General features: G+C 40.6%; 1 protein-coding gene across 2 annotated transcripts in view; it reads left to right on the top strand.

Moving 5' to 3' along the window:
* The first annotated feature begins 703 nt into the window (after positions 1-703).
* DNAJC21 (DnaJ heat shock protein family (Hsp40) member C21) overlaps positions 704-18,615 on the top strand; it is a 28,506-nt gene continuing 10,594 nt past the window's right edge. For both annotated transcript variants that reach the window (XR_013532344.1, XM_008992185.5), the window contains exons 1-9: positions 704-1,072; positions 4,819-4,912; positions 6,739-6,862; positions 7,174-7,296; positions 8,016-8,320; positions 9,532-9,683; positions 11,632-11,719; positions 15,523-15,681; positions 16,391-16,433. Coding sequence is in view for 1 of the 2 variants with exons in the window: in XM_008992185.5 (XP_008990433.1) it covers positions 709-1,072; positions 4,819-4,912; positions 6,739-6,862; positions 7,174-7,296; positions 8,016-8,320; positions 9,532-9,683; positions 11,632-11,719; positions 15,523-15,681; positions 16,391-16,433 (1,452 nt within the window). In the remaining variant the exon portion in view is untranslated. The remainder of the gene's footprint in view (positions 1,073-4,818; positions 4,913-6,738; positions 6,863-7,173; positions 7,297-8,015; positions 8,321-9,531; positions 9,684-11,631; positions 11,720-15,522; positions 15,682-16,390; positions 16,434-18,615) is intronic.

Genomic DNA, 18,615 nt, shown 5'->3' with positions numbered 1-18,615 from the left:
CCTCGTTATTTCTGAGTTGACGCTTTCCCTTTTAAATTGTTTCCGATTACATTATCCTACTGTCCTTTGTCATGCCTATTGGTCAATAATATCAATACCAGAGATCTTAAGTGGCAGCTGAAGAGAACTGAAACAATAAAAACCCTGGTATTCAGTCCAGCCGAATTCTGCTATTCTGTTAGCTGAGGAGGCTTTAGCCAGTCACTTGACCACTTGGAGCCTGAATCCCCTCATCTATAAAAACGGGCTCCATTGAGAACGTATAATCAGGTGTTTTCTAGAATCCTCTCCCATCCCAGCACCTATCTCCCCATTCAGCCCTTAGGTCGGCTGCCACTCACACTGATCGCCAACTGTGCCCCTCACAATGACACCAGCGTGGCCCCGCCTCCCTCACGCGTCCCGCCACTCACCCCAAGGCCCCGCCTTCTTCCTGTGCTTCCCCGCCGAGGCCCGCCTTCCTCCCACGCGGCGTGCCTAGCTCCCTGCCAAGGCTCCGCCTTCCTCCCGCACGGCCCGCCTCTCTCCCCGCCAAGATCCTGACTTCCTCCCGCGCGACCCGCCTCTCTCTTCGCGAAGGCCCCACCTTCCCTCGGGGCGGCACCGCCAAGGCTCCTCCTTCCTCCCGCCCGGCCCCGCCTCTCACCCCGCCGAGGCCCCGCCTTCCTCCCGCGCGGCCTCTTCCGGAACAGGGCTCACCCCCAGTCCATGCGAAGCCGCGGCCGCCGGCACTGCCCACTCTGCGCTCCCGTGAGCCGCGGCCCGCGTTGTCCGCCGTCACCGCGCGCCTCCACCGCCCATCGCCGCAGCCGCCGCCGCCGCCGCGCTCGCTGGCTGACCCAGTGCGGGCGGCGGGCTCCCGCCGGAGGAGAGGACAGTCAGCGCCGCTGCCGCCGCCGCCGCTTCAGCCGGAGCCAGGACCCCGACCCCGATCCCGTCCCGGGCCCCAGCGCTAGCCGGCCGCCCGGTCGGGCGATGAAGTGTCACTACGAGGCGCTGGGGGTGCGGCGCGACGCCAGTGAGGAGGAGCTCAAGAAGGCCTATCGGAAGCTGGCCCTGAAATGGCACCCGGGTAGGTACCTGGCTCGCAGCTGCCGCGGCCCCTTGGCGAAGCCCGGCCCTCCACGACCTTCCCCTCCTTCGGGCGGACCCCAGGCGACCCGGCGGCCTCGGAGCTCCTTGCCCGGCCCGGCCAGTGCCCGGCGCCGCCCAGTCCGCCTTGGTGGACGCAGCACTCAGCCCAGGCTCCCCTCGCCTCACACACCGTCTCCTCATCCCCGCGACCCCGGTCCCGCTTCGCCACTGTGCGGGGAAAACTGCGGTCCCGCGACCTCACCTGCTCCCGCCACTGGGACGCTGACACCAAAAGGGAGCATTCCTGGACTCGGAACTCGAACCTGCCCCAGGCTTGCCCTTTTCTGCGTCCCTTGCAGCGCAGACTCTCGGTGTTTTTCCTCGGCTGCCCTCCGCTTCGTCCGGTAATCCTAGATACTTAAACCTGATGTATGGCCCCTTTCCTTTCTTAGTTAAGACACGGGAGCTAGTAAGGGATGCGCTTATTTTTTTTTTTTAAGAGGCTGATTAAGCAGACTCTGTACTTCACTTTGGACATGATTCTGCCGAGGAAGAGTTAATCAGGCAGCTTCCCTAGTGAAGTTTGTATGTTTACTTAGAAGTATCCTTCCTTTGGGACTTGGGCTATAATCCAGGCCTGTGTGACTTTTATGAAGTAATTTGATCTTCCAGGCTGGGTAACTAAGACTGTAGTTGATACTCAGTTTTTTGAGGTTCATATGAATAGGGTTTCATATTAGCATTAATTAGTACACACGGTTACAGAGTATCCAATATATGCAAGTCACTGTACTCTACTGCTTTGTAGATTTGGAAGTGCCAAGACAGGGATCTTAGAGTCTTGTTAGGAAAACAACTTTCTGCCTCACAACTGCCAAAAAAAATTAGAACATACATAATTGGTAGATTAATAGAATAACTAATAAGTGCTCCAGGAATTCAGGGAGGGAGTTATCATTTTGTATTGACTCTTCCGCTTCTCAGAGGAGTTTGGACTGGATCCTAGAGGAATGTAGTTTGGAAAAGTGAACTCAACAGTATGGAGAATAGCATGGTGGAGGACGATAGATGTTCCGGGGGACAGTTTGATTGAAGGTGGTCTTTATTGCAAGTCTGAAAAATATGGATTGAGAGAGAAGTGGAAGTAAGGGCCAGGAACACAAAGTCAAAAGGGAATGGCTATGGTTGATGGAATGAGAGATAGAGGTATGGTCTGTTACTTAAAGTTATGCTTACCAACAGAGGCATGAAAAAATGTGGTTATAAATATATTAGGGCCAAGCGTGGTGGCTTACGCCTGTAAATCCTAGCACTTTGGGAGGCCGAGCCAGGCGGATCACCTGAGGTCAGGAGTTCGAAACCAGCCTGACCAACATGGTGAAACCCCATCTCTACTAAAAATACAAAAATTAGCCCAGCGTGATGGCAGGTACCTGTAAGACCACCTCCTCGGGAGGCTGAGGCAGGAGAATGGCTTGAACCTGGGAGATAGAGGTTGCAGTGAGCTGATATCAGGCCATTGCACTCCAGCCTGGGGTACAAGAGTGAGACTTCCTCTCAAATAAATAAATAATAAAATAAATAGAAGAGCAGAAGTAAATGAACTGATGTTCATCATAGCAGCAAGTTAGAAGATAACAAGCCAAAATTAATAAATGTAAAAATAGTGTAGAAGCATATTCTTAGAGTTTGGGTTAGTGTAGAAGCATATGGGTTATTACTGATCTTGAATATTAGGCTAAGAACTGTGAAATTAGCTTTGCTAAATAATGGAGAGTTGTGTCTGCTTTTATTAAGCTGCCTTGGGAGGGCACTATGAAGGCAACTGAATGGATTGAAGAGGGCTGTAAACAGAGGGAGGGTCCACAAGTGGACAGGTAAGGCCCCAAGCCAGGCTCAGGGTCAGTGGGAGGGGGAAAGCCCAAGGAGGGAGATGTTGGGAAGAAAAAATGACCAGATTTGGTGATTAATTAGAAATCAATGCAAGGAAGAAGCACACAAATATGACTAAAATATCAGTTAACTATTACTAAAATGTAACTAAAATATCAGTTAAAACCAAACCTGTTAGGAACTAAATGCAAGTATCTTCTCAGAATAGCATCATAATTTATGGCATCAGTGTGATGGTATATGAGAATGGGCAGCTGGAAGCCCTGAAGAGCCATGTTCTAGGGCTGCAAAACTATTTGTAGATGGTACTTTGCCGTCATGTTTTCTTCTAACTTCTTAGAAGGGGAAGTACTGAGCTGTAGCTTAAAGAACTTTAGTGTGCTCCAATTCAAAATATTTTACTTTCTGAATGTATTAGTTGTCTATTGCTGTGTAACAAATTACCAATACCTTAGGGCTTAAGACAACAAGCAAGAAAAACAGCAAGCATCTGTTCACAGTATGGACTCCCATAATTTTTAAGGATCAGAATCTGAGAGCGGATTGGGCTGAGTGATTTTGGCTCGCTGTCATTATCTAGGAGAACCTGCTTCCAGCTCACCAACACAGCAGCTCGCCAACAACCGACTCATGGTTGTGGCAGGCCTCAGTGCCCTGCTGGCTATTGGCCGGGGCCTCTTCACCTCATGAGCTTCTCCATAAGCAGCCTGAGTTGCTCATGCTATGGCAGCTGGCCACTCCCAGAGTGATCAAGAGAGGAAAACCCAAGGTAGAAACTGCAGTCTTTTATAACCGCATTTCAGAAGTGAAGTACCATTACTTCTGCCATCTTCTGTTGGTCACACAGACTAACCTTGCTGACACAGGAGAGATTGTACAAGATGTGAATGCTGGGAGGAGGCGGGGTGCTGTCTTGTAAGCTGACTACCACCTGGAGGCAAACATGCTTTCTGAATTCCATGGTTCAGAAAGCACAGCTAAGGAAAGAATAACTGATTAGTATATATTTTTTAAACTTTATGAGATTCCTTTTGATATACACTGATGAGAAAGAAAAAAACAATGTGAGCACTGAACGTAATCTAGCACAGAATAAGCCTTTCTAGAACTAATTTTATTTATTTTACTCCTTTTAAAAGTAAAATTTATACTACTCAGGTTTTTTCATTGTGGATCAGCTGACTTTATTTTCTAGAGATGTTGTCTCGCTCTGTCACCCAGGCTGGAACACAGTGGTGCAATCTCGGCTCACTGCATCCTCTGCCCCCTGGGTTCAAGTGATTCTCCCACCTCAGCCTTCCAAGTAGCTGGGACTACAGGCCCTCACCGCTACAGCCGGCTAATTTTTTTTTTTTTTTTTTGAGACGGAGTCTCCCACTGTGGCCCAGGCTGTAGTGCAGTAGCATGATCTTGGCTCACTGCAATCTCCACCTCCTGGGTTCAAGCAATTCTCCTGCCTCAGTCTCCTGAGTAGCTGGGACTACAGGCGCACACCACCACACTCAGCTAACTTTTTTGTATTTTTAGTAGAGACAGGGTTTCACCATGTTGGCCAGGATGGTCTCGATCTCCTGAGCTCATGATCCACCAGGTTCAGCCTCCCAAAGTGTTGGGATTACAGGCGTAAGCCATGTGCCTGGCCTAATTTTTTGTATTTTTAGTAGAGATGGGGTTTCACCAGTAATCCTGCTTATTGACTGTTATGCATGGTCTCTCTGCTTTGCCTTAGTTGTCTGTCTTTGTTTTGTACACTTCTCATCTATTTATGGCATTTCTGATGGAAGAGGTCTTATTTAGATTCTGCCCTCTACATTTTCGATTGACTAAATTTTTGTGACTTTATTTTAACAGATAAAAATCTGGATAATGCCGCAGAAGCAGCCGAACAATTTAAATTAATCCAAGCAGCATATGATGTGTTGAGTGACCCTCAGGAAAGAGCATGGTGAGCATCGTGCTGTCCTTCCCATCCTACTTTGTGATGTTGGGAGCAGTTATCAATATAGGTGGTTGTTTTTTCAAATTTAATACATCAAATGGTTTTTGCTGTATTCTGAAGCATCTGTCACCTAGTCATCACATAAAATCTAATATTTGGGTCGGAAGAAACCTTGAAAATGATTGCTCCAACTGTCTGATTTCCTGAAGGGGTGAAACAGAAAGTTTGGTGATATTATATAGTTTTAATTTTGATACTTAAGGTGACTTCTCATTAAATACCCTTTGGTGTATGACAGATTTACTGGTACCAGGCACAAAGAATGTTGAGTTATCTTTAAAAACAGATACAGTGTTGTGTTTTGTTTTGTTTTGTTTTTGAGAGAGTCTTGCTCTGTCACCCAGGCTGATGTACAGTGGCATGATCTTGGCTCACTGCAACCTCCCCCTCCCAGGTTCAAGTGATTCTCCAGCCTCAGCCTCCTAAGTAGCTGGGACTATATGTGTGAGCCACTAAGCCAGGCTAATTTTTTGTATTTTTTTTTTTAGTAGACACAGGGTTTCACCATGTTGGCCAGGCTTGTCTTGAATTCCTGAACAATCCACCTGCCTTTACCTTGCAACGCTAGGATTACAGGTGTGAACCACTGCGCCTAGCCAGTACAGTGTTTAAATACAAGAATAGTAATCCTTGAAACTATGTAAAGGAATTGAATTAAGCTTCTGTGTCTCTGACGGATATTGCTAATGATGGTCTGATCATTTAACATCATTTCCAGGTGAAAACTATTATGTTTGAAGTTCTGTGTTTTCAGATTCTCAATTAATCTTTTGCCACAAAGAAAAAGGTTTTAAAACTTGATATAACTATGCAAGATCCTACTCTTACAAAGAGCTACTGTGCAAGTCATCTTTCTGTTAAACAATGTACAGCACAGGTGATTGTCTAGAAAGAAAGGCTGTAAAGAAAATTCTTATAAAATTGTATTTTATGAGAAAATCAGAGAGGATCCTGAACATTTCCCTACCCAAGGAATTTGGAGATCTGGTCTTAGAATTGCTTTTGCCATCCTCCTAGAACTTGGAAATTCTTTCCTGACTTCCTTTTGCCTAGTCTCTTCTCAAGATCTTGGGTTGTTCTCTGATCCTTGGAATTTTCTGATCCTTTGTCTTTTTATTCAAAGCTCTTGCTTTAACTCTTTTTGCCTGGAAGCCATACCATGTAGTGGCTAGGAGCTGATCTTCCCAATGTAGGATACCTGCTTCTGAATTCTGACCTTGCTGCTTACTGGGTTTATGATTATGGATGACAAATTATGAATATCACTGAGCTTCCATTTCCTCTTAACTGGAGATAATAACTACCTTTACAGAGTTACTTTGAGAAGTAATTATATATGTGTGAAGCTCCTAGATTAAGTTGACATAAACGTAGGAAGAATCTTATTCTGGTGCATCTTGGTAAATTTCCAAACCACAGATGTGTAGTGATTCTATGGGCCAGATTTCCTATGTCATGTTTTATATTTCTTTTCTGTGGAAATGCAGGACTCAGAGACAGTCATGAAAATTCCCTGGCTTTTTAAATTCCCCTGTTCACATGGGCTAGCATTGTATAATGTATCAGAAGTTGCAGACCTAGTTGTAATTAACAGTTCATAAGGAAACATTATGAAGTCTTTTCATGTTGCTGTTTTCTTAAAATTTTTTGATTACAGATTGGACACATCCACAACCAAAAATGTAGAGTAATAATATTAAAAAGGAGCAGTAAATCCTTTTGAATTCTTATTTATTCAGCCTTCACTGATGATACCAATTTTTGTTTTTCAGGTATGATAATCATAGAGAGGCCCTACTTAAAGGTGGGCTTGATGGAGAATATCAAGATGACAGCTTAGATTTGCTACACTATTTCACCGTTACCTGTTACTCTGGTTATGGAGATGACGAAAAGGTAAGATAAATGAAATCACCCTTAATTTCTTATCAAGGACTTCATTAAGACTCACATGCAAAGAGAATTCTTAACATTATTCTTGAACAGAAAATGAAGCAGTGTTCATTTTGAAAATGGAAGATGCGTTGTCTTCATATTTAAACTGTCGGTGTATAAAAACCTCCAATTGAAATCTAAGTGTACTTGCAGTGACTGAACTTGGTCCCAAAATTCTTCAACATTAAAATTTTTCATTTTGTATTTCAAAATCTTATTCTGTGATTAGGCTGCAAAAGTATTAAGAATTTTTTTTTGTTGCTGTTTTGAAGGGCTTTTACACGGTGTATCGTAATGTTTTTGAAATGATTGCAAAGGAAGAACTAGAATCTGTGTTAGAGCAAGAGGCTGATGATTTCCCAACTTTTGGAGACTCCCAGAGTGACTATGATACGGTAAAAGAAAAATGCATTGTGTTCTATAATTAGTATTTATCACTGTGCCATTTTTTTCTTTTATTTTTTGAGACAGGGTCTCATTTTGTCACCCAGGCTACAGTGCAGGGGTATGATCATATCTCACAGCAGCCTCTGAGTCCTGAGCTTAACCAATCTTCCTACCTCTACCTCCTGAGTAACTGGGAACACAGGTGTACACCACCACATCTAGCTAATTTGTAAATTTTTTTGTAGACATGGGTCTTGCTAAGCTTCCTAGGATGATCTTGAACTCCTGGCCTCCCTCCTTGACCTCCCAAAGGATTGGGGTTACAGGCCTAAGCCACAGCTCCCAGCTTCCCATTTCCTTGTTTTAAAACAATTGGTTCTAGTTTTCGGACCTATCCCGTGACCCCTCATCATCTCTCTTCCTTTCCCAAGTAGCTTTTGGATCTCTTGCAACCTTCCCTCTTTACTTTTCCCTTTTTATTTACTAATTATTTACTTAATCACCGTTGTCCCATCCAGTGATTAGTAAGGCTATTTTTATTTTCTCATTAAGTCCATTTTGAAGAGTGATTTATTCTGGGTAGCCATAAAGTACTGTCTTTTCCAGTGATTAATAGAAGTATTATATACATGAAAAAAGAAAGCTAAAAGATGTTTTGCATCGCTAATATTTACTGCCATTCTAAAATTAAAAAGCACAGAAGTTAATCTGTTTTCTTTGTTGCTAGGTAGTCCATCCTTTCTACGCTTATTGGCAGAGTTTCTGCACTCAAAAGAATTTTGCATGGAAGGAAGAGTATGATACACGACAAGCTTCAAACCGCTGGGAAAAACGAGCCATGGAAAAAGAAAACAAAAAGATTCGGGATAAAGCAAGGAAAGAGAAGAACGAGCTTGTCCGTCAGCTGGTAGCTTTCATTCGTAAAAGAGACAAAAGAGTGCAGGCGCATCGAAAACTTGTGGAAGAACAGAATGCAGAGAAGGCGAGGAAAGCTGAAGAGATGAGGCGGCAGCAGAAGCTAAAGCAGGCCAAGTGCGTAGCATGCGTGGGGTCCTCTTCTCAGTATCAGTGGGGTCAGAGGCAGTACCAGAGGTACCTGATGTCATGTTCATGTTGGGTTCTGTCAGGGTCAGTCATCAGCCTGGCTTCATCCTGCTTTTTCTTCTTTTTAAAATTGTGGCATTGGATAGTGTTTTTTCATTTACTGTATCAAAATTATTTGGGGGGGATGGATTCTTGCTCTGTCGCCCAAGCTGGAGTGCAGTGATGTGATCTTGGCTCTCTGTAGCTTCTGCCTCCCAGGTTCAAGTGACTCTCCTGTCTCAGCCTCCCAAGTAGCTGGGATTACAGGCATGTGCCACCACCCCCTGCTAATTTTTGTATTTTTAGTAATGATGAGGTTTCACCCTGTTGCCCAGGCTGGTCTCATACTCCTGGCCTCAAGTGATCTGCCCACCTCAGCCTCCCAAAGTGCTGGAATTACAGGCATGAGCCACTGTGGCTGGCCTAAAACTTTTTATTTGAATTGACATTTTTCTTCAGAGACTCTTTACATTTGAGAGATCCTTTAGACTCTTGTAAAATTTAATAATTTTAACTAATAACATTAATTGAATTCTTCCTCTGTGCAAATCCACATTCTAAGCAATGCTATGAGGTAACTTCTCTGATTTTATCCTCCTTGTTCTTTTGAGAAAACAAGGCAGACAGGCCTAAGATCACAGAGCCAGTAATTGATAGAGCCAGGAACTGGACCTGAGAATTCTGACTCTAGACTTCCCTGCTTTAGCTACCTTGCAGTACTGCATTTTAGTCAGTGTACTCTGAGATAATCAGTTCACTTTAGTTCCTCTAAAGTTGTGTTGTTAAAAGTTATTGTAAAAACATTGTGTCCAGAGCATTATAGCATTCTTTTAAAAATTATTCATTTCTTAAGAATTCTACTCATCCCACCCTCATCTTTTGAAAATTAACACTTTACCGACACAAATTAAAATCATCTGAAGACTTTTAATAAGTTGCTGAGTTACATGTTTCAAAACCTATTATCTACTACTGGAGCAATTAAAGTCAACCATGTAACAGGAAAACAGGTTTAAGTGGCTTTGCCTTGGTTTTAAGTTTGTAAGCCTCAATAAGCTTCGAGCAAGCTCTCTAGAGGGGATGGATTTTAAGCCTAAGTTGGAAGTGAAAACCATGTAGAGGCGTGCTTGTCTCTATGAGACTATGCTGTATGTGTGCAGACTGGCGGAGCAGTACAGAGAACAGAGCTGGATGACCATGGCCAATTTGGAGAAGGAGCTCCAGGAGATGGAGGCACGGTACGAGAAGGAGTTTGGAGATGGGTCGGATGAAAACGAAATGGAAGAACATGAACTCAAAGATAGGCGGGATGGTAATGTTCTCCATTTTTTAAGAGATTAAAAAAAAAAACAACTGAAACGTCGTTGTCCACAGTGGTGTACACTCAGGTGCCTGCCTGTGTAAGGCAACAGGGAACGGCAGTGCCGATGAAAACCTGAGTTCCAGTCAGCTGTCGCCAGGATTATGCCAAAGTTTTTATTTTTATTATATTTATTTTTTTTGTTTTTTAAGTGAAGTTGGAAATCTCCCCACTTATTTGACATCTACCAATTTTTAAATGTTTAAATAATTAAAAACAATGTTGTATGGGCCAAAGGTACTCTGTTGAGCTAGTCTAATTAAAGTAATTTTATTACCAAATTTTTTTTCTGACCACGTCCTAAACAATTTGTACTTCTAGCTGTGTAACGTGACAAATGGCCATGTTTACAAGTGTGACTATTAAAGAAAACTCAATTAAGCTATAGGTCAAGTTTTAATAGTAACTGTTTCTAGAAAAGCTGTATTGCATGGGAATCTATGTGTTGTGTATAAATTCTTCCTCTCCCTTCTGACTTCAAAGAGGGGCTCCTCTTGGTGTGCCAAAATGTTGTTTTCTCCGCTGCTGTCATTAGAGAACAGGTATTTGACTACCTGAAAAGGCAAAGATTAGGCATTTTTGAGAATAGCTGTATATCTGATTTTCCTCGCTGTCTTTAACTCTTTCGTGAGGAATAAAATTCACCCAATTTTACCTTATCTGCAAATGTGATTTTTCAGACTAGTAGCCCAAATGATAAAATGACAAACTTCATTCAAAATGACTATGAAAGGAAGTGTTTTATTAATGAATCAGAAGTAGTACTTCTGTAAGTACTTTGAAAATTATAAAGCACTCTATAAATGTGAGGTGGCCTAATTTACATAAAGTTTTACAATGTATAAAGTCCTTTCACATACAAGATCTCACTGAGTCCTCATGCAGTTTCCCTTACATGGAGGTTTTGCTCATGGAATTGTCTCTATTTTACCATTGTGGAAACTAGGACTCTGAGAAGCTGAGATGTGCCTGAGAACATGTGATCATTGTTAGATCCGGGTTTTTTGCTTCAAATCCAGTATTGTTAACTAATTAATTAAAATTTCATATATATTATATAATACTGTAATGGATAATTAACACCATATATTAAACAACACTAGATAGGATATAGTTTGATCATTTATGATTTGAATGAGAGTCCTTCAAAATCATACTGACATCACTTATGAAGAATGAACATGTAGAATATAGAAGATATACCTTGAGGTATTTATTGGTCCTATAATCCCAAGTGACAGTTTACCTGTTTGCTTCTTCAAAAATAGAATATGGATTTGTGAAAATAATTTCAGTTGAACTTTTTAGTCACTTTGTTTTTGTGGACTATACTGATAGTAATTACTCAGTTGTTAATAAAGCTAAAAGCTTATTATAAAAAAGTTTGTAATGTTAAACTTTGCATGTAATGTGTTAACTTATGACCTATCAGTCTTACTGTGATACGATGTTAAAAACTAAGTTTATTAAGTATTTCAGAGTCACAGTTGTAAATGTGTTTGGATCAAATCTTGTTCAAGAGGTAAACTAAGAAAAGACCTTTGTTGAAAAACTGCTTTGTGGTAGAACTATGAAAGTGGGATTAATTTGTTAAACTTAGCTCACATCCAAGACTTCAAGGATGTTTTAAATCTTCTTCTCAGTAGACTTATGAAAAGAACTTCAAAGGTAAGGTGCTTTATTTGGAAGCCTTTCCATATAGTATAGTGCTGCTTTTGAAAAGCCAACTCAAATCCTAATAGCATTATTTGTTTTTTTTTTGGTTTTTGGTAAAGAAAAAAATTTAAGTTCTAATTTGTGTGCAGCTTTAGATTCTTACCAAAGAGGAGAAATTTGTTAACATATTTTAGATTCGTGCTCTGATCTAACAGGGTTCTTACTACAGGCTTCTCTCTCACAGGTAAAGACAGTGATGAGGCCGAGGACACTGAGCTCTATGATGACCTCTACTGCCCAGCATGTGACAAATCATTCAAGACAGAAAAGGCGTAAGTTTATTTATTTAATTTAATTTTTTTGAGACAGGGTCTCTGTCACCCAGACTGGAGTGCAGTGGCACAATCATGGCTCACCACAGCCTTGACCTCTTGGACTCAGGTGATCCTCCTGCATCAGCCTCCTGAGTGGCTAGGGCTATAGGCACCCACCACCATGTCCAGCTAATTCTTGCATTAGGCTGGTGCAAAAGTAGCTGTATTTTTTGCCATTACTTTATGGTATGTATTTACTTTATGGCAAAAAATACAATTACTTTTGCACCAACCTAAATATTTTTTGTGGAGCTGGGGTTTCACCATGTTGCGCAGGTTGGTCTTGAACTCCTGGGCTCAAGCGCTCCACCTGCCACAACCTCCCAAAGTGCTAGGATTACAAGTGTGAGCCACTGCACCCAGTTAAAAGGAATGTTTAGTATCCTTGAACTTGTGTTTTCTTTTCTTTTTTTTTTTTTTTGAGACAGAGTCTCACTCAGTCTCCAGGGTGGAGTACAGTGGCATCTCAGTTCACTGCAACCTCCGCCTCCTGGGTTTGAGCGATTTTCCTGCCTCTGGCTCCCGAGTGCATGCCCAGCTAATTTTTGCATTTTTAGTAAAGATAGGGTCTCACCATGTTGGCCAGGCTGATGCCAAACTTCTGGCCTCAGGTGATCCACCCGGCTCAGCCTCCCAAGTGTTGGGATTACAGGTGTAAGCCTTGGTTCCCACCTCTTGTGTTTTCTTTTGAGGTGAAGTATAACACTTTGAAAGTGCTAAAAACAATATGCTTGTAGCAGTTGATAACTAGCCCCACGTACTGTCTTGGGAGATTCCTTTCCAATAGGGGAGAAAGAGGTATTTGTACCTACAGTTAAACCTATTGTACTGATGCTCACCATCCCAGTATTCCTATATAAGAGCTGCTTTTAAAACATATGCACTGTCTTCAGAAATAAACATTGCTTGTTTTGGCAAAGAAGACATAGTCACATGGGCGAAAAGTCTAGACCATGTCTAATCATCTCTCTCCATTGTTGGTGTCAGACTTACTTCCTACCCTCATTGTCCCATGCAGGTTAATGCTGTCAATATAGGGGCTTTAAACTTGTCCTGCCCAAAGTTTCTTTGCTGAAGTGGAAGCACTTCATCTTAGGGGAACGATGACGAGAGAAGTATTAAAAAGGGTACCATTATTATAAAGGAGAGAGGAAAGAGCATGGGAGAAAATAAGAGTGGAATCAGCAAGGGAAAAGAAACAAAATGGGCATTAAGAGAGAAAGGAGGCCAAAGGATGAGAATGGGGATATGAGAGTTATACATGGTATTATCATATGACCTCAAGGAGAAATAATGGAGCAGTAAGGGAATTAGAAAGAGGAGAAAAATTAGAAACAAGCAAGAAAAAAGTCAGTGAAGAAGATTAAAATTTGTTTTATTTGGAAATAATGACAGACTTAAAGGTAAGTTGCAAGAAGACAATATAGTGTGTCTGATTGACCTGTTACTAACGTTTTGCACCATTTGCATGTGCTCTTTCTCCACACTCACACACAGTTTTTGTTCTGAATAATTTGAAAGTAACTTACATATGTAGTGTTCCTTTACCTCTAAATACTTCACTATACCTTAAGAATAAGGTTATTATGTAACCACACTACAGCTACCAAATATAAAAAATTATTGATATGTTATTTTTGTCTAATTTACTTCCTATATTCCAATTTTGCCAATCAATTGTTTGTCTTGAACTCCCAACCTCAGGTGATCCGCCTGCTTTGGCCTCCAAAGTGTTTGGATTACAGGCGTGAGCCACCACACCTGGCCCAGTTGTTTATTTATATAGAATTTTCTCCACTTCAATACAGAATCCAGTCTAGGATCATAATCTGGAACAGCTCGTATTGTCTTTTATGCTGTTTACATTTTATGCTTTAAAATACTTTCTTTCATAGAAGTCTTCTCATTCCTGGTTTGTCCATTCCTCATGATTAGATTCAGTTTATGCAGCCCCCAGGTGGGACGTTGTACAAGCATGTTGTGTTCTCATGGATTCATAGCTGGAGACAGGTAAAGTCCTCTGCCTCTCATTTGTGGTGATAATTTCATCACCCAATCACAGTGTCATCTAAATTTACAACTATAGAGTTAGTGTTTTTTCCCTTGCAACAAGTTTTTCCTTGCAACATGTTTAATCTGTGAGGAGACACTTTAAAACTATGCAGGTACCCTGCTTCTCATAGCTTTAGCATCTGTTGATGGTTTTAGTTTGCATCAGCTTTATTATGATGGTTGCAGAATGGTGCTTTTCCAGTGCCAGTGCCCCCTCCAGTGGCACTTGGCCTTCTGCTATGAACAGGAGTCTTCCCTTAAATTGCATTATCAATTGGAATTTATGAGTTTTAAAAAAATTTTATTTATTTATTTTGAGACAGAGTCTTGCTCTGTTGCCAGTCTTGAGTACAGTGGTGTGATCTTGGCTGACTGCAACCCCTGCCTCTGGGGCTCAAGTGATTCCCCTGCCTCAGCCTCCTGAGTAGCTGGGACTACAGGCATGTGCCACCACACCCAGCTAATGTTTTTGTGTTTTAGTAGAGACAGGGTTTCACCATCTTGGCCAGATGGTCTCGATTTCCTGACTTTGTGATCTGCCCTCGGCCTCCTAAAGTGCTGGGATTATAGGCGTGAGCCACTGCGCCTGTCATCAATGTTTTATAATTCATTACTCACCTTTTCCTGCTCAAAGTTTTCCAGATTTGGTTAGTGAGCATTTCTTCAAGCCAGTTCCTGTGTCCTTTTAACATGTTACCATAACTTTTTTGGAGGACTTTCTGTCGCAAGATCTTTTAGTATCTCCAGGGTAGCTTGGTCTGAAGGAGAATTTTAGTGGGAAAGAAAAATAGCAACCAAAACTATAATACCAAAAGCCTGAACAGATGAGATGAAGTAGATAGTTGACAAAGGTAACTACTTTTTAGTTGATCTAACTCTTGTAGCTTATGTCATCAGCTCTGTTTTGTGGGATGCTTTTTAGTTGCCTGTAGGTGTGCTGAGACAGACATTGCCAGTAGGGTTTTGAACCGAGGGGTGGAGATGTGTCTGAACTTATATTACGGTGGTGGGAGTGAGGAAGGTGACCTCTCCCGAGAAGGTGAAAAGGAGATAGTGAAAAAGTAAGAGCTGTAAACTGATCTTGTATTTCAAGCCCTCCCACCACCATTTCTCTAGTCTAGGGGGCTCTTCCTTTTAACATTCGAATGTGTGTCTTCTAATTTCCCAGTGATCCCTCCAAGTCTGTAGGATGGCCTGGCAAGTAAAAACACTAGCAAATACGGCCGGGTGCCATGGCTCAAGCCTGTAATCCCAGCACTTTGGGAGGCTGAGGCGGGTGGGTCACGAGGTCAGGAGATTGAGACCATCCTGGTCAACATGGTGAAACCCTGTCTCTACTAAAATTACAAAAAGCAAAAATTAGCTGGGCATGGTGGTGCGTGCCTGTAATCCCAGCTACTCAGGAGGCTGAGGCAGGAGAATTGCCTGAACCCAGGAGGCGGAGGTTGCGGTGAGCCGAGATCTTGTTACCCAGGCTGGAGCGCCATTGCACTGAAACATTCTCTTTCTCTGAAAGAGAGGAATCCTGAAACATTCTCTTTCTCTGTATAAAATCATGAACAAATAAAAACAAAAGAAAAAAATAAAATCATAAACATTTTGCTTAGTGGGAAAAAGCACATTTTATCTTAGTTGCAGTTATCCAGCAATGGTATCTGGACATGTGAACTAATTTTGGTGCAGCTGCTCACCTCAGATTGCTCTTTCAGCATGAAGAACCACGAGAAGTCAAAGAAGCATCGGGAAATGGTGGCCTTGCTAAAACAACAGCTGGAGGAGGAGGAAGAAAATTTTTCAAGACCTCAAATTGATGAAAATCCATTAGATGACAATTCTGAGGAAGAAATGGAGGATGCACCAAAACAAAGGTACTTCTAAATATTAAATGTCACTTAAAATACTTATCACATTCAGAGATTGCATTTAAAGTTTTTTTTTTTTCTTTTGAGATGGAGTCTCGCTCTGTCGCCCAAGCTGGAGTGCAGTGGTATGACTCCGGGGTTCAAGCGATTGTCTTGACTCAGCCTCCCAAGTAGCTGGGACTTCAGGCACACACCACCACATCCAGCTAATTTTTGTATTTTCAGTAGAGACAGGGTTTCACCATGTTGGCCAGGATGGTCTTGAACTCCTGACCTCAGGTGATCCACCTGCCTTGGCCTCCCAGAGTGCTGGGATTACAGGAATGAGCCACCGCACCCGGCCTTAAAGGCTGTTTTATCTATCCCAAGGAAGTTATTCTGTTATGTTAATGTCGCCTCCGTATTTTCTAGTTAATGGAACTTTGTAGTGTTGAAGTGGATACAGACCTAATATCAACTATTATATTTATAGAACTTAATATATTAAAAGAAGTTTTTATATCTGGCAATTGATATGCTGATTACTATCCATTGAATTACAGCCTTATGTTATTCTTTAAAATGACAATGTGAATATTTTCCTTTTAATGCTTTATGATATTAAATATTTTTAATCTTCTATTTTACTGCTTTATCACTAGTGTTTCAACTTTTTTTTTCCACTTAATCTTTACAGAGTCAAGTATTTGACATTTTGATTTATATTTGCTCTTAGGCTTTCTAAGAAACAGAAGAAAAAGAAACAGAAACCGGCACAGGTATGTTCAAAAGGCAACTATGAAGTTGCAGTGCTCTTCTCTTACTGATTCGGTGTAGTCTGTATTAAGGAGAGAGACTTATATTCCATAATTTTTTTTTCTTTTTTTTTTAATTTTTTATTGGATTTTAGGTTTTGGGGTACATGAGCAGAGCATGTAAGACAGTTGCATAGGAACACACATGGCAGTGTGCTTTTCTTTCCTTCTCCCCTTCACCCATATTCCATAATTTTATGTTGATTGTAAGATTGATAAAAAGGAATTGGAAATATTTTCCATTTTCCATCTCCCCTTTTATGTATGTAATAACTAACTTGATTATGACTGCCAGTGTGTTTAACAACTGTGCATGTAGAATTCTCCTGGGATGAATTAACTGAATTTTCAATATTTTAAAATGTATTCAGAAATACATCTCACAAAAGGGCTTTTAAATCAAGACAACAATTAAAATCTGGAAATAGGAAAATCTGGAGGTTGGTCATTGTTTAAATTTATTCTGCCAACAACATAAACATTGCAAAAGGAACATTTGGTTAGAAACTTGTAATGATTGTGATTCCTGAAAACAAATTTCTATTTTTCATAAGTTTAAGTAATTTAAACATTTCACAGCTCACATCAAAATTCATTATCTGTTTTAAGGACTATTTTTAAATAAAATGGTATATTTTTGCATCTGTAAAAACTGAATTTGTCCATTTTACCTAGGATATTTGGTTTGATGTCATTTTAGTATAATCTAGTTATAGTAACTTACGTTAAGTATTAAATTTATTTATTTATTTATTTTTTGAGACAGAGTTTTGCTCTTGTTGCCCAGGCTGGAGTGCAGTGATGCAAGTGTTAAATACTTTTAAGAAAACTTAATGTATTAATAACTTTTAATAAAACTTTAGATTTGGCTTATTAATCCAAATGGTTATAATAATATATTTGATAGTCTTTTTAAAATCAGTTTCCTATTCCAAAAATGATACATGACACATGAGTTAATCACTTAAAATTGTAATTTGGAACTCTTCGCTTCAGTTATAAAACTGCATAGCAAATATGTGTTCCTTTTATAAGTTGATTTCTACCATCATCCATCCAAACACCTTATAATCATTGGTTTAACACTTCCTCTTTCCTTCGTGTATGTCACCACTACTACAGTAAAGACAAAACAAATGGAGAGAGATTTATGTTTAACCTGAGCCTGTGTTACTATGGAGGATAGATTTTATTGATTGCAAACATAAACACATATATTAATGTTTTCTTACTCATGAAAATGCTTCAAGTGACCACCCCATTGTTTCTCTTAAAAGCTACATTCCTTTATAGCACCTCTTGTTTATCATTCCTGACCTAGCTTTATGGAGCACTTTTCCTGATATTTTCTAAGCTCTTTTTGAAGGGAAGGCAGTGTGGAGACATGTACTGATTTAAGAGCAGACAACAGCAGATACTGAGTGTTTTGAAACTTCAGACTGGGAAAGTTTTCTATATGGCCAGAAAAGTTGCATAAACCAACAAGGATTGTACAAGAAAACCCTCCCAAATTAAAACTGAATATAAAAAGAAACAAATAACCCTGACTGACAGGAAAGAAAATTTAATTCAAGTAACTCAAACACAATGTTCTGACTGAATATCTTCCATGGAATATAGTTGAAGGATAAAATTAACTGCGAAAAAAGTAAATCTTGGACTTAGTATGTTTTTTGGTGGTATTGGTATGCTATTTTTGAAGTAAATGAATAATATTTTCACCAATTTCCTAGGAGGTGTTGTCACTCTATTGAATTTTTTTTTTTGATGTGCAGAAATTTTGAAGTATCATGCAGTTAAATTTTTCTGTTTTTTGTTGATCGTGTGTTCAATGTTGTAGCTAAGAAAATGGTGCCAAGAACCATGGCATTTCTTTCCCCTATATTTTTTCTAAGAGATTTGTTACATTTTTTATATATGGTTCAAGGAAAGGATCCAGTTTTATCAATGTAGACATGCACTTTTCACCACGATTTTTTGAAGAGATTATCTTTTCTCTATTGTGTGCTCATGGCAACTTTGTGGAAGATCATTTAATCATATACAGAAGAGTTAATTGCTGTTCTCTCTATTCTGTTCTATTACCTGTTTATCTATCTTTGTGTCAGTACCACATTATTTTTGTTATAGCTTTTAATATGTTTTG

This window comes from Callithrix jacchus, chromosome 2 (assembly GCF_049354715.1).
Source record: "Callithrix jacchus isolate 240 chromosome 2, calJac240_pri, whole genome shotgun sequence".
In the NCBI taxonomy this organism is placed as follows: Eukaryota; Metazoa; Chordata; class Mammalia; order Primates; family Cebidae; genus Callithrix; species Callithrix jacchus.
The sequence above is the reverse complement of the archived record's forward strand: the minus strand, read 5'-3'. Positions and strand labels throughout refer to the sequence as shown.